Source organism: Lepidochelys kempii, chromosome 2, assembly GCF_965140285.1.
Source record: "Lepidochelys kempii isolate rLepKem1 chromosome 2, rLepKem1.hap1, whole genome shotgun sequence".
NCBI lineage: Eukaryota > Metazoa > Chordata > Testudines > Cheloniidae > Lepidochelys > Lepidochelys kempii.
Window position 1 is genome coordinate 182,024,502 of NC_136381.1, and position 16,648 is coordinate 182,041,149.

Consider the following 16,648-nt stretch of genomic DNA (forward strand, 5'->3'; position numbering starts at 1 on the left):
AACCTGCGGGGGGGGGTGGTCTAAGGAGCTAGAGGATGTGTGCACCGCCTCTACGGGTACTGCTAGGCAAAGTTCTCTGGCTTTGGTATACTGGGTGCATGTCTGTACCCACATCTCAAAGAACAACAGTTAGTATAAGTTAGTAACATCTTGTATGCCTTTTTTCTTGAAGACAATCACATTTTGGCTAAAACCTCAGTATAATTCTATTCAGAAGAAAAAAATTCCTAAAGGAAAGTTCATTATTTGTCTCAAAAGTTTCTCCTGAAATATGATGAACATACTTTTTGAAAATGCTTGTGTTCTTAAGTGCAACAGCATTCACGTACTTGGGTATCGTTCATGCAGTTGGAGCCATGTTTGTGGACCTTTGTACATATACAGTGCTCAGTTGACTGACGCATCATGATCTAGTGGATAAAATACTGAGCTGGGACTGAGGAGACCTTCATTTCAGTCCTAGCTCTCAGTGACGTGCTGCATGACGTTGTACAAGTCACTTGGTTCTGTTTCCCCTCTCTATTAGTTTTATAAGCTCTTCTGGACAGAGGCTGTTTTTTACTATAATTTTGTACAGAGCCTAATACTGTTGGGCTTCAAACTTGTTTGGGACCCCTAGGCACTGCTGTAGTATCACTAATAGACTTAAATGGACTCAACATAAATTGTAGGGTTCTATCCACATGGATCCATATGCAGACTTGGGCTTTGCTCTTCATTTCATCAGTAGAGCACGCCCTATTCATTCTAGGGCATGTCCCTGTTTGTTCCTCTCCTGTTGTTCAAAGGTAGACGGATAAATCAGAAAATGAGCTGCTTCTCCGTAAATAGATAGTTATAAAAGTGAAAGTATCTGCATGCACTAAGGACTTATATCACAGTCAGGTGGGAAATACTTGGGTGTACATGCATCAGAAATCAAGTAAAAATCGACACTGGCATGAATGTGTCAATATACAGATTCACGACCAAAAAGACTTAATAAAATATATTAAGTCCACAAATTTAATAGTTTAATTCCTTAAGACTGATACAGTACTCAAGACTTTCCAAAATGACCAGTGATTTTTGCATGCCTCGTTTTGGGTGCTCAACTTGAGTTGCTTTAATAAGTCAGATTTTTTTTTCCAGAGGGTGCTTATCATCCCAAATAAATAGTTAGTTTTGAAAATCCTTGGCCTTTGTCTTTTGAGCATCTCTTCACAGGCTATTTGAACCAAGCTTTCAGAGCAATTAAATTTAAGGATTTATTTATTTATTTATTTTTAAAGTGCAACAGATCTCTCCGTCCTTACATTTATTCTGTTGTATTGTCCTGGTTTGACTATTTGAAACTGAATCTCTTCTCCCCTTTTCTTAATTATCCCTGCTTTAAATAAGTCTTTCATTATATATTACAGATGCTGTTTTTGCAGGAGCGATGCCTACAATGGCTAGTGTCAAGTTGTCTGCCCTTCGACCGATTGTAAATCATCCCCATTATGAAGATGCAGGGCTGAGGTAAATTTCAAAGTTCAGTTTTATTCCTCTAACATTAATTATTTTAGCCTTGCGATGTACAACAGGAATGATCATCATGTTGTCTAGTACAATCTTTTAAAAACCCATGAAGTTCTAGGTCATATTTTTATTTGACTAATCAACATTGTTTTAAAATAGTCATCAGCAAGTTGAAGGACAGTAGTCCATTGTGGGATAGAAGTAGTAGACACACTGTAATGGTTCAGACTTAAGGCTGGTCTATGCTAAAAAGTTAGATCGACTCAGCTGTGTCGCTCAGGAGTATGAAAAATCCACACCACTATATGGCATAATTAAACCAACCTAGTCCCCAGTGTAGACAGCTCTAGATCAACAGAAGAATTCTGCCGTTGATTGAGTTACCGCCCGTTGGGAAGGTGGATTACCTACACTAACGGGAGAAGTCCACGCATCAGCATAGGTAGTCTCTACGCTGAAGTGCTACAGTAATGCAGCTGCAGTTGTGCCACCGTAGCATTTAAAGTATAAATATAGCCTTAGTAATCAAAAATATTGTGTAATTATGAAGTCTGAAGCAACATCCTGCTACTAAATCTACCTCTTGTTGCTCTGTTTTCCCATGGCCCAGTGAACAGACAAGTTCTCAAGATTGCAGGTTTTACTTAGTTATTACTGGAAGCAAGGGTTGTGTTTTCTTGAAATATTAAATCCATATTATTTAAATGTTGATTATTAAGTTAAGAACTTCTTTTATTAAGACTGATTGAAATTCAAATTTTGCACAGACTTTTTTGATCAGTTCATTTCATATGGCATTTGACGGCTTAATTTGTTTTCCTTGCAGTTTTCGGAACCTGAACTTTTTGTGTAAATTGGCTTCTGAAATTCATTTATTTAAAAAGTTTTAACATCTTATCCACAAGTATCATTGCAACAGTCTTCAGCAACTCAAGTTTGTGGAAAGAGGGTAGGGGAAGGGGAGCACACAGATAGTGCCACATGTTTATAGTATATTTCTAGTCACATGTAAGATCCAACTATAATCATGTTGCTCTCTGTCTCCAGACAATCCCCTTCAACTGTACTTGGTATCAGAGCCTTAATATTTTGGGACAAGTCTGCAAAACAGCTATTTGCCTTACTTCCCCATCCCACAATCATATGAGCACTAGACTGACAGGATTTTGTAGAGAATATTCTAAATGATTCACTGCATGTCTTCAGACTTTCACCAACCTTCTCTTTTACAGGACAAATAGAATTCTATTAAGGTTATTATATGATTATGTACATTGCTTCAGTGCATTGACAGTAGATCACAATGCCAGGCTTTCCTTTTTAGTGATTCTGCTCACCCTTTCTTGTCTTTAAACTAAAATCATGTTTTGTTCAGGCTAGTGGGAAATGGAAAGAAACAAGTTCTGTTTTTGAAGTTTCTCTCTTTACAAATCGAAGGAAGTTCACTTTCCTGGGAGGGCAAACGGGTCCACCAGGAAATTCATCTTGTTTCTCATTAAACCAGAAGAAACATAACCCACTTCAGTCAAAATCTGTGGAATGAATCTGAGTGAAGTTAGAACAAAATGTCTGGAACTGAATCATCTAAAATATAAATGTGTCTTAAAGACCAATTCAGTAGAAAGTCGTTGCTTCTCTCCCACAAGTGATACACAGTCAGTATGAAATAAGAAGCTGCAGTGTTTCCTGGTGCCATGTCTTAAATAGGAGGGCAAATAACTTAAGAAATGTTAAACCCAAGTACTCTAACATAAATATAATTTTATTACATGCTTTTCTTACAAAGCGGTCTGCCTTTTTTATACAATCCCCCTCATTATGGTATCTCAGGCTGGCTATTTTATTCATCCTAAATAATTTGGTTCTCCCCACCCTCCCATCCTATTTCCTAACAGCTTTTATGGATTTTTTATTTTCAAAGGGCCAGAACTAAAATAGTGTATTCCATGTATAGTCGAAAACCAGCAAAAGAAGTGAAAAAAGATTTGTTAAAACTAGGAGTGAATTATTACATCTTAGAAGAGTCATGGTGCATAAGAAGAACTAAGTAAGTATTAGTATTCAGCATCAATAGTCTGTCCAAAGTATAGCTGAGGATATACTGGATCTTGTCTTTGGATTGTGGAGATTGATGAGAGAATTACGGTAACTGTGTCATTAGAACTTGCAGATTTATTTCACATTTAGCACAAGTTCTTAAACTGTATGAATTGAATTAATACAGACAGAGCCAGGCTCTCTATCCACACAAACAAAATTAGGATGTGTGAATAGAAAGATAGACTTTACAACCTTTACAGTCACTGAGCCTCTTTATGTCGGGGTATGTTGTTCAAATATACCCACAGGTATATGAACATTAGGTATTAGATAATTTGTGTTTGATATGCAGTTTGAATTTACATTTATCCTTAACCATAATTAAGTACCAGAAACAAATTTGGGCCCAGATCCTTCAAATACACAAGTAACTCTACACACAGTAGTTCTATTGACTTCATTCATATGTGTAAAGTTAAGCTTGTGTGTGAACCTTTTAGGATTATAACCTTAAACATAATTGTAGAACACAATTAAAGTTAATGCAGAGCAAGCAGATAGCTATGCTGTGAAGGCAGTTGCAGATGTGTATGTGTAAGGAGGTCCAAAGATGTTGAATTTTTTCTGCAAAATGCTAATTAGGCATGGAAATGAAATAGATGTTACAAAACCCAAACAAGACTTTTTCTGACTATACGCTTTTTTCTTTGATTTTGTAATATAATTTCTTCTTTGAATGCTTGCTCATGTCTGTTCCATTCTAGGTGTGCGCACGGTTGTCGGATATTTTTGCCTTACCGGTATCCGTAGGGTCGGCTGTGGCGCTGTCTTGAGTGCCGTGCTTATGCGTCGGTATATTAGGCACCGCCAGCTCTACACCCTTTCAGTTCCTTCTTACCACTCATGGTGGTTCGTCAGAGTGCCTTTTCCTTGCCTAGCAAGAGCTATCTGTTTCGTTTCTACTGTCTTCAAGCCTTAGGGCCTTGTAAGCAGTTTGTTTATAGTAATCAGTGTTTAAGTGGTTGTTACGTAGTGTAGTTAGAAGTTAGAGTCCCAACGGGGACTTCGCCCCAGGTGGAGCGTGCCCCAGTCTCCAGATTTTATACCCTGCTCTGACTGCAACAGGCCTATGCTTGTAAGTGACCCCCCATAGTAGCTGCTTGAAGTGCTTGGGGGAATCGCATGTGTCACAGCTGTAAGTACTTTCGACCAGGACGCAGAAACAGCATGACATCCATTGGACGGCCCTCCTCATGGAGGTTGCTCTCCGCCCGGCGTCGGAGCCTTCCTGGCCAGACTCTGCCCCTAGCACTTCAGCCTTGGTGCGTAGTGCATGCCCGGCACTGGGTTCTGCCCGGCATTGCTCTCCATCACCGGTGCCCAAAAAGAAGTCCAAGAAAGACTGCTCCCCAGTACTGAGCAAGAAAGGCCATGGGGTATTGTGCAAAGGACCCAGTTCGGGCCACCCACCCACACCAGAGCCACATGGATGTGCCTCCCCAATGGGGGGCCCTAGCCCCCCAAGGGATCTGCCACCAACTCCCAGGAGCGGTTGGGGACCCAGGCCTATGGCACCTTCCAAAGCTCTCCTGGCACCCAGAGAGCAGAGGCCTCTATCAGCATCGCTGGCACCATGTGCATGGATATCATGCTGTTTCTGCGTCCTGGGTCGAAAGTTCTTACAGCTGTGGCCACAGTAAGCCAGCTGTCAAGCCCCCCAGAGGGCAAGTGAGTGTCGCCAATCGCCAGAGCCAAGACAATGCGCTCTGTCTCCACGCTGCAGATCTCCAGCTTTGCAACGCAGGTGCTTTGCAGGTCGCCTTAGATCACCGGCACCATGATTGCGGTCTCTGCCCTCTCCACGCAGATCCCCTGTAGGGAGGCGCCTGTCACCGTATCGTTGGCATCGTTCATCCTCTCACCGGTCATCTTCTTGGCACAGATCCCCGTCCCCTGCACCTTGGGAACAGTCTCCATCGCAGTACCAGTCCCCCCATCCCCGGTCCTCATATTCAAAATGCAGGCATCGACAGCCCCACTGTGGTCACCGGAAGGGGATTCCTCTGGCACAGAGAGGGAATTCAGTCCCTCACCGAGGCATCACTGGCGCGATTGGGCACCCGAGGCTTCATCGACCTCTGCGATGCCATCTTGGCCACACAGACAGTGGCCGGCACAGTGGCCCTACTGGAGTGCGTGGGGCATGCCTGTGATGCCGATGCCCCCTTCGCACCATTAATTGGCTGCCACCTCGGAGCAACAGCAGGCGGCACCAGGCTTGGTGCGCAAAGTGCACTCAGAGGGCAGGGGAGAGGAGCGAGTGCCCACCCCAAAACCCTCTTCCCCCATGGAGGATGATGTTCTGGAGCCTCCCTGGTGGTCCAGTCATCATCGTCATTCCCGGATGAGGTGGTGCAGGGTCCTCAAGTGCCAGGCTGCCGGACAACTTCAAAGAGCACCAGGCCCTGCTTCAATGGGTGGCCGAGAACTTGGGCCTAGAGGTAGAGGAGATGCTGAACAGGTGGACATCCTATTCAGTGTGCTCTCGGCATCTACCCTTGCCCGTGTTACATGACCAGTGCCCCATGGGGTCTTAAAAATAGCCCAGGTCCTCTGGCAAACCCTGTCATGCATCCCTCCCACCTCCAAGGGGGCTGAGAAAAAGCACTTTGTGCCAGCCATGGGATTCGAGTACATGTATACCCACCTGCCTCCAGGCTCGCTGGTCGTCGCTGACCCTGGCCTCTGATGCTTCGGATCTGGGCTGGGGAGCCCACCTGGGCAAGCTCAGCATGCAAGGCCACTGGTTGCAGGATGATCTGGCCCTCCATGTAAAAGTCAGGGAGATCAGAGCGGTTCACCTGGGCTTTCAGGCTTTCTTGTCCCACCTGAAGGGCAAGGTGTTGCAGGTCCTGACTAACAATACTGCTGCAATGTATTACATCAACAGGCAGGGTGGAGCTATGTCGTTGGCCCTTTGCCAAGAAGCTCTCTGCCTTTGGGACTTCTGTGTGTGGCATGGCATTCATCTGGTAGCCACATATCTGCCCGGGACCAGGAACGTGTTAGCAGATCACCTCAGCAGGACCTTCTCATCTTGCCACGAGTGGTCACTCCATCTGGAGGCGATCAGTATGATCTTCTGGAAGTGGAGGACTTCCCAGGTGGACTTGTTCCCCTCCTGTCAGAACAGGAAATGCCACGTATTCTGTTCAATCCAGGGGATGGATAGGGGCTCCCTGTCAGACACCTTTCTGTTCCCATGGTGATGTATGCCTTCCTGCCAGTGCCGTTGATTCACAGAGTCCTTGTGAAGATCAAACAGGACAGGGCGAAGGTTATCCTGATAGCCTCCACATGGCCTCGATAGCACTGGTTTGGCACACTGCTGGATCTTTTGGTAGCTGCCCCGCTGCAGCTACCTCTCTGGCCAAACCTGCTATCCCAGAACCATGGCAGTCTTCTGCACCCAAACCTGGTGGTGTTGCACTTGACAGCATGGCTACTGCATGGCTGAATGCGGAAGAACGGGAATGCTTGGCCCGGCTTCAACAGGTCTTGTTGGGTAGCAGAAAACCTTCCACCACACCGACTTACCTGGCCAAGTGGAAAAGGTTCACATGCTGGGCCTCGGAATGATTTATCCAGGCCTCGCTGGATTATCTTCTGCACCTCAAGCTCCAAGGGTTGTCCCTGTCATCGATCAGGGTCCACCTGGCCGCTATTTCAGCCTTCCACCCTCCACTCCAGGGCAGGTTGGTCTTCGCTCACAACATGATGGCCCGGTTTTTGAAAGGTCTGCAGCGTGTCTACCCTCACGTCTGGGATCCTGTCCCTCCCTGGGACTTGAATCTGGTGCTGTCGCGGCTCGTGGGGCCTCCCTTTCAGCCTCTGGCTTCCTGCTCTCCTCTTCTCTCCTGGAAGGTTTTGTTCCTGGTTGTGATAATGTCTGCCTGCAGGGTGTCTGAGATCAGGGCACTTACTTCAGAGCAACCCTATGCAGTATTCTGTAAGAATAAGGTCCAGCTGTGGCTGCACCCAGCATTCCTACCCAAGGTAGTTTCCCAATTTTATACCAGCCAGGACATATACTTACCTGTCTTCTTCCCAAAGCCTCATAAATTGGAAGAGGAACGCAGGTTGCACACCTTGGCTGTCAGGAGGGCGCTGGCCTTCTACATCGACAGGACAAAGCTGTTTCGCAGGTCAATACAGCTGTTCGTTGCGGTGGCAGATAGGATGAAAGGTCACCCAGTGTCTACTCAGAGGATTTCATCCTGGATCGTGGCCTGTATCCGCTACTGCTGTGAGCTGGCAAAAGTGCCTCTGCCAGCAGCTGTGACGGCACACTCGACTAGAGCGCAAGTGTCATCAGTGGCTTTCTTGGCACAGGTGCCAATCCAAGAGATCTGTAGGGCCGCTCCCTGATCATCTGTCCACACGTTCACGTCTCATTGTGCACTTACCTAGCAAACTCGAGACGACGCTGGCTTTGGCAGAGCAGTGCTGCAAGCTGCAAGACCGTGAACTCCAAGCCCACTTCCATGGATACTGCTTGTGAGTCACCTAGAATGGAATTGACATGAGCGAGCACTTGAAGAAGAGAAATGGTTACCTGCCTTTCGTAACTGTTGTTCTTTGAGATGTTGCTCAGGTCCATTCCATTATCCGCCCTCCCGCCCCTCTGTCGGAGTTGCTGACAAGAAGAAACAGAGGGCGTAGGGCCAGTGGCGCCTAATATACAGACACGTGAGCACCACACTTGAGGGCGCCGCAGCCAACCCTATGGATACTGCTAAGGGAAAAATCTCCGACCGCACATGTGAGTGCGTGCACTCCCAGAATTGAATGGACATGAGCAACACATCTTGAAGAACAACAGTTACGAAAGGTAGGTAACCATTTTTTCACTAATTCTCCAATATGACCTGTATTTCCAATATAAAGACAAATGAAAAAAACCTTTAAAGAAGACCTAAGTGCTTTCCGTAATTCATCATAAAGGAGCAAGAGTTCAGAAACCCTTTTTTCCCCTTTGTAGGTCAGTCATTTTAACCCTTAGTTTATAAAACAAACTTGCCATATGTTTCTTTCATTACATTTCCTTACTTGTCCTTCTTTATTTTTGTTTACATATTCAAATATTTTCTAGGCCCGGTTGCAGTATGCCTGAAATTTGGGATGTGGAAGAACCTGCCAATGCTGGCAAAATTCCTTTATGTAACCGTATGAGTAAGGACCCCAGGCCATATTTCAACACAGTATTCCAGAACAGTATTTACAGAGTCTTGAAGGTTACTAGGGAATAACACTTCAGTGCAAAGAACTGTCAATCTTTTTCAACTTTTTAACTGGTAACTGTATAAAAAATCTAAATCAGAAACACCTTTTATACTAAACTTAAAATTAGGAAATGTGTATTTTTAAATATTTGTCGTTTTAAAGGAATTCTGATTATAGAAGTACCTTAACCTGACAGTTTGGATTTCTATTTCAGAGTCAGTCTCTTGAGGTTTGCTATGCAAATGATTATATGTTTGCACACTCTTTAATAAATACTGCTCCAAACAAAAGTTAAGTGGCTGTAGAAAGTAACTACAGTTCTCAAAACCAATCAAATTGTTAAAAAATGCTGTCAGTCTGTCTTAGCAAAGCAAGGTTATTTAAACCATTGGTGCTAGTAATTAGGAACTAATGGATGGTGCTATAGCACCTAGCAGCAGACTTCTTAAATCACCATCACAGTATAATGATCCTCCCAGTATTCCTCTTTGGATAATGTGATACGGTTCACACATTTCTGAAGAAGTGTCACAATTTCTTTAGCCATATCTGTCTGAAGGATGGTTTTATGAGAAACTGAAGAAGGGTTGCTGATAAATTTTGGATCACTTTAAAAACATGTCAGGCCTTTAAGTTTGTCTTTTAAATGGAAATAATTTTTAAACAGTCTTGAAACTGCACATTTTAGATGATGTGCACTTTGCATGTGCAGTAACTTCAGTATTAATTTTCAAAAATAATTAAACCAATGAGAGGAATATTTGCAACTGAGCGGTAGCTTAGCCTCTGATTGCCCAAGGATTTTTAACATTCTAGTACATTCAAAACAACCAGACATGCACATGTGAAGTTTAATAAGGGAAAAAATATTTTATTCAGGCAAAATCCATCATTTATTCTTGTTGTTGTGTAGCTTTAGTAAGGTAATAGAATAAACTCTGCACTGCCAGATGTGCTAAAGCTACACCTTAACTCTGTAGGAGATGCTATTAAAGCCCGTTTAAGGATTCTGTTGTACATTGGACATCTAGCTTTATTTAACTAATGCTGGTTTTTAAAAATATCCAAATAATACTGAAAAAAACCCTTGTAACAAAATTAACCTGACCTTACTATGATTATGGTCAAAAGTTTGTTTAAATGTAATCACTAAACCAAATGTTAGATATACTTTCCTTGAATTGTCTGACCATGTAGAGTGCAATTATCCTTCCTGCTTTGAAGTTTTTTCTTATTTCTATCACCATAATGTGGCCCTGACATTGTGGATGGTACAGGATTTAATTTCACAGAGGAATTCACTTCCCAGTGTACTGGAGCAAGGATATTGTACAGACTATTAACAAACAAGATGTTATAAATTCTATATGTTACAGCCACTGGAAAACATCACAAGTAATCTAGATTTGTAACTGTTGAGACTATATAAATGTTCAGTCAGCAGCCTAATGACATGACAGTGGTCTAGGTGGCTGTACTGGATATTCAGCCCAGACTGCATCTAGCAGTAATAGATGCTGTAGGAATAAACCTCTTTTACAGTAGTAATAAAATGTTGAACATATGTGAAGACTGTGGAATAAAAGCTGATCAGTATTTTATGTATTTGATTTTTTTAAAAATTTGCTTTTTGGGAGGGTTCAGATAAAGGGTTGAAAATACATATTAACTTTTTAACTTTTACAAAAACACATTTTGGTAAAGTTTCTATTAAGGAAACAATCACTAAAAAGGGCTTAAGAGAAGAGAGAATTTTTTAAAAATATGGTGATGAGTTTCAAGAAAGCAGTAAAATGGATATCTTTCTATATAAACATTGTGACTAAATAGTGTTACAGCTCAAAAAAGTACTGTATTTTTATGGGGTTTATTTCAATTGTTCACATGTACTTATATGTAGTTAAATAAAAAAATTCATGGAATGTGTTTTTGTATTTTTACTCATTATAAACATCACATTTTACAGAATTTATTATAATGATTATGTCAGGTACAGGTATGACGACTGCATAGATTAATAATCTTTGCCAAATGATATGGAACAGATCAGGAGTCTCTAATGCTTTAAAAAAATTCTGTCAACCTCCATTTTCCTTTCCTTACAAATGTCACTTAGTAATGTAGGTACAAAACATAATCATGAGCCTAACCCCCAAATGTTGATTGGAGTGGAAATTCATTCCTAAATTTCAAGTTTCAATTAGTCAATTTACTGAGATTTGTTCTTAATAAAAAAAAATATTGTAAACATTAGTCTTCAAAGAGGAACCTGTAGAGTGTCAGTGACTATACCCCCAGCCATTATTTTGAGACTGATTGAGGCACATCTCTCTTTGAAAGTGAGTAATGCATCTTGAAGGTGACGCTATCTTGTCCCCTTGACCTTTCTTGAGTGGCAAAGGGATTTTCAATTTCAAAGCCAAAAACATCTTTTAATCTAATACTAACAAAATATTAGTGTAAAAGTATAATAATGGTTTTGGGGTGCAGGAGGGGATGGAGGAGGTGCTGAGAAGCATCGCAGATTGTCAGCCCCCCAGAGAGCCTGTGCCAGTATGGACTGGGGCTCTACATCAGGACTTAGATTTTTCACCCAGGAGGAAGAGGGATTGTTCCCCTTCCTCTGCTCCCCCAAGGAAAAGTAACCTCGCTGGATGCAGTGGATGCCTTGTCCATCAGCTGTGAGAATGAGGAGGGGCCTTGTGGTTACAGAATTCTGGCACAGCTCCTGAGGTTCAACAGATCATAGAGGATCAGTTTTTGTTTTCTGAGAAAACTGATGAGACATTGCATTCTTTTAAGGACTCCCAGGCTACTTTACAGTCTTTGGGGGATTACACTTGGGCCTCAGAGAGACATCATTTTGAGGGTCAGCAGCAACACCAGCAAGATCACCCCCAGCAATACTTCTTTCAGCCATCCTACCTTGATAGGCAACAGAACTTCCCTAGAAAAAGGCATAGATCACAGAGATCTTCTGGTTCTAGTTTTACCCAACCAGCCCGTCTTCCTCCATCTTCAGGCAGGCATCCTATTTGACATTCATATCAAGAGCAGCTTCCCAGTTGTGAATGTTTCAACCCTGTCTCCTCAGTTCCAGGAGAGGCTGGCTCACTTCTACAGTGCTTGGGATACTATAACAATGGACAGATGTATCCTAAGCACTGTGGGATCAAGTTACGCCATACACTTTCTCTCCATCCGACGCCCTTCCACGTTGCTTTTCAAGGGCCCCTCTCACAAGTCACTGCTCCTTCACTAGGTCCAGATTCTGTGTGCTTTGGAGCTATAGAGGAGATTCCTCATCAGGGAAAGGGATTTTACTCCTAGTACTTCCTGATCCCCAAGTTTCAGGGATGGATGAGACCTATCCTCAATCTCTGCAATCTCAGAAAGTTTATCAAGTACATGAGATTCCACATGCTTACCCTGGCAACTGTTCTTCCCATATTGAATCACAGCAACTGGTTTGCTGCTCTGTCTTCACGATGCCTATCTCCACATAGCAATTTTCCTAGGTCACAGGAAGTTCCTGAGATTTTTTTTTTGTCGCTGGCCAGCACTATCAATATACTGTTGTCCCCTTTTGGCCTGTCATCAGCCCCGTGTTTCTTTTAACAAATGCATGACAGTGGTAGTACTGTGTCTCAGAAGAAGGGGAATTCATGTCTTTCTGTACCCAGACAACTGCCAACTCAGAGGCACATCCAAGGAACAACTCTTCAGTCACACTGGACTTTTTGGATTGACTGGGGCTGGTTTTGAATGGAGCAGTCAATTTTGAATCCAACTCAAAAAATCAAATTCTCTGGGGCCCTACTAGAATCTACAAATTCAAGGGCCTTTTTTCTGTTCAAGTCATTCCAAACAATTCGGCACCTTTGTCTAGACATCCTTTGACCATGTCCATCTATGCCTGAAGCTACTGAGCCATATGACCACATGCCCTTATATGAGTCAACACACAAGATTGTATCTTTGTTCTTTTTAGTCATGATCGAAGTTGGTCTATTGCCCAAGTTACCAGACATTGGACAGATATGTCCAAGTGCCTCCAGAAATATTGCACTTGTTAAAATGGTAGGCAGAACAAAACAACGTGTGCAAGAGTTTCCCCTTTGCCTGTTTTTCTGCTGACCAGAACAGTAGTCACCAGTGCCTCCACGGTAGGTTGGGAAGCACATCTAGGGTCTGTGGTCAGAGCAGGAAGTGTCCTGTCATATCAGCATATTGGAGCTTTGGACCATTTACAATGTGTATCACGCCTTAAAGAATCAGATCAGGGAGCAACAGTTCACATACTCACTGACAGTGCCATCACAATGTAATATCAGAGGAGGAACCCATTCCAAACATCATTGTCAGGAGGCAGTGGAGTTTTAGAACAAGGAAGATATGCCCACAGCGGCATATTTATTGGAATCTCAAAACCTGTTGGCCAACCAACTCTGCAGGACTTTCTCAAACAACAGCAAATGATCTTTAAAGAGCACCATAATGAGGTCCGTTTTCAGGGAATGGGATATTCCATTGGTTGACTTGTTCTTAACAAAGGATAAGAAATGTCATCAGTTTTGTTCCTGAGCAAGACTCAGTTCTGGGTCCTGAACTCGATGCCTCCCATCTGAACTGGGGAGTTGACTTAATGTATGCCTTTTCCCCTTATTCCTCTCATCCCTCAGGTTACCATCAAACTCAGGTTGGACTGTGCCAACCTGATACTTATTGCACCAACCTGGCCAAGACAGTGTGGGTTCTCTGACCTTCTCAGTTTGTCTGCTTGACCTCCCAAACCTCATTCTCTCCTTTCTAATTCGCTGACTGAGCGCCACAGCAAGTTGTTCATCTGGTGTTGCACAGTCTGCCCCTCACAGCATGGATGGTACTTGGAGAGATGAGGAGGAAGGGCAATGCTCAAAGCAGTTCAGAAAACCCTGCTTAATTGTAGATCTACTAGGTCTATTTGGCTAAGTGGAAACATTTTTCAATTCTGTCATCATTTGAAGATTATAGGCCATGGGGGGGGGACAAATGTTATGAACAATTGAGGATATGGGAATAATCAAGAATCACTTCTGGGATCTATCTGGAAGGGGTATTAAACACTGAGTTGATACTCATGCTCTTCTCTAAGATCTTTGCGGATCTAGTGTAAGCAAAGAATCTAGTACTGGAGACTAGCTGGGTGAGTACTGTATTCAGTTCTGATACTTTATTAACACATAGGTAGTATGGAGAAGAGCAACAAAAATGGTTATGGGACTGGAAAGCTTGATTTAGAAGCAAAAACTAAAAGGCCTAAGTATAGCCAGCTTTAGAGATGACTAATAAGATTGCAGGGGCGGAGGAAGGTGTAAAGATAGAAATATATGAATAGTGTAAACATTAAGGAAGGATCATTATTTTTATGATGATAATCGGAGCAATGGGATAGAATGAAATGGAAAATTATGCTACATTTATTTAAAATCTCCCTACAATGAGAGCTAGTAACTGTGGAATAATCTTCCAAATAGTGGACGATCCTTCTGCATTTCATTAAACCCAAGCCTGAATAAAGGACCAAAATGGACACTGTGTAGAGTCAAGCACAGGAGTTTATTATGCACTGCACTGGCAGAGTGTCACCTTGTTTATCAGGCTCAGAGACACTGCAGAACAATTAATTACAATAGATTATATAGGGCGCTCATTGGGTGGAGAGAAGCAACGAGGATGGGTTTTCCCCAATTCCCTGGATAGGTTCCAGCAGCAAGACAAGATAAGCACAGTAAGCCAATGGTCTAAAAGATTACATTATGTCTCTGTCCAAGGACCAAATTAACATATTGCTGACACACAGGTAATTACCCCCAAGCTATGTCTATTAAAGTATACAGGTTAAATCCTAATTTTGGGATCCAGGGGAATGAGGTAGCAGCTCTCTCGGTTGACCAACAGGTACATTCCTAGAGATTTAAAGCAAAAAAGCAGTAATTAGTACTTAACAATAACAATTGTTTAGAAGTTTACCCTTGCATTTCTCTGGGCTAGGATTGGCATACATCTGTGAGGGGAGGGTGTCATAACTCATGTCAATCATATTAGGCCTCTCCCCAAACTCTGTCTGGGATCTGAGGGGTATTGTACCACTATCTCCTCCCTGCATTAGGGTGTAACCATGAGGCCTTTCTCAGTGCTTCATGTGGCTATAACTCACAATAAGGACACCCAATTACATTTGAAGTTATGCTGACTCTGCTCACTGACTTGAAACACACAAGGTTATCTGATGACCCCAGCTTTCTCTTAGCTATGTATTGTTCTTTGTCAGCTAGTCCTCATCCAGGCCTATATAAAAAGTTCTTAGCAGAAACTGTAGTTAAGATCTTACATCCACAGCAAATGGATTTGGGCCCTTCACTGAACTAAGGACTCGGAATTATATTGCAACGTACAAAGTTGCATTGGCAGAGAATGACCCTAAATGGCCAAAAGTTCTTTTTCATCTCTATTATGGCTATTTAAAAGCTTTTCTACAGTATCCTAAAACATCACAGAGGAGGTATAGATTGTACTTCGGACACCATTTTTATGTGATATGAAATATAATTCATGGGGAAGTGTGATCAGAGAACATTTTATGACTTTAGGCAATGGTGATGGGAAATGTTAGCATCTTATTGACTTAAGTTTGAATATGCAGTAACTTTTTTGTCTCCACAAAATCATGTGATGTAGGCATGAGGGACTAAATTCATGCTTTTATAATGCAGGAAGTGGTGGTGGTGTTGTGTTGGTCCTGGATATTGGAAAGACTGGGCAAGGTAGTATCTTTTATTGGACCAACTTCTGTTGGAGAGACAGACAAACTTTTGAGCTTATACAGAACTGCTCTTCTGAATAATACCCAATGGGTATTATTTGTTTGTATTACAGTAGTGCCTAGATGCCCAACCTGAGTGTACAAATACATGAGACCATCCCTACCCTGAATAGTTTACAGTGTAAACAGACCAAGGATTGGGGAGACAGAAGGACAGAGAGATTAAATAACTTGCCCATTTTATCTAACAAATCAACGGTGTGGTCAGATGTTGCTAGATGTTCGGCTGCGCGTGTGTGTTCTCTATGTGTGCCGTCTCAGCTCTGCGCAGACAGCTGGTGCAGCAGACCTTGAGCGAACTGCCCAATAACCACAAGATCAGTTAAGGTACGAAAGCATCCAGCCAGGTTTATTGCCGATGAAACACAGCCCTAGCTCCCTGGATCAATGCCTGCAGTTACACTAGCATATGTATGCCCGTGACAATGGATGCAGCTCTGTCAGTGGCAGGACTTTCCACTGCTCCCTAGGCTGGCCAAAGATACTCCCTCTGAGACTCCATTTCATACATGAATGCAAACAAGTTAGGTACTGCCCCTCTGACGTAGTGAGCTGACATTCTCTGACCTAGCCAATTACCACTCATCCCCTTGTACATCTCTATCCATCACACTGTCATTCTGACTTCATCTTTAGGATGCATCACTGTGTTCCTGTTATCTTTAGGGACTGTGTTGGTATTGAGATGTTCTGGTATCACCCTTCTGGAATGTGCCTAGCACCTCTTAGAAATGTGTTTCTGCAATATCAGCCCTGTTCTTGCAAGATTCTGAGAGCTTGTAAGCAGGCAGAGCCTGACTTCTTCTCATTTTGCTTTATATCAGCAAAGCTTCAGTATTACTTTAGTTCAGGCCTTAGGCCTCACACCAGGCCTCTGATACAAGGCCTTATGTTTCAGGCTCTTTTTCTACTATACCAGAAATAGAATCCGAACCTTCCAGTCCTAGTCTAGAACTCTAC

The 16,648-nt window shown here is 42.7% G+C and overlaps 1 protein-coding gene across 8 annotated transcripts in view; it reads left to right on the forward strand.

Annotated features, from left to right (window-relative positions):
* The window catches only part of DPY19L1 (dpy-19 like C-mannosyltransferase 1), a 135,282-nt gene that overhangs the window by 80,906 nt on the left and 37,728 nt on the right, over window positions 1-16,648 (forward strand). For 5 of the 8 annotated variants that reach the window (XM_073332906.2, XM_073332902.2, XM_073332899.2 and 2 more), the window contains 3 exons: window positions 1,401-1,500; window positions 3,422-3,547; window positions 8,693-10,419. In XM_073332906.2, the coding sequence (XP_073189007.1) occupies window positions 1,401-1,500; window positions 3,422-3,547; window positions 8,693-8,849 (383 nt within the window). In that variant the 3' untranslated portion in view covers window positions 8,850-10,419. Of the gene's footprint in view, window positions 1-1,400; window positions 1,501-3,421; window positions 3,548-8,692; window positions 10,420-16,648 lie in introns of those variants that run through there. The other 3 variants (XR_012157446.2, XM_073332900.2, XM_073332905.2) reach the window with 2 other exon arrangements.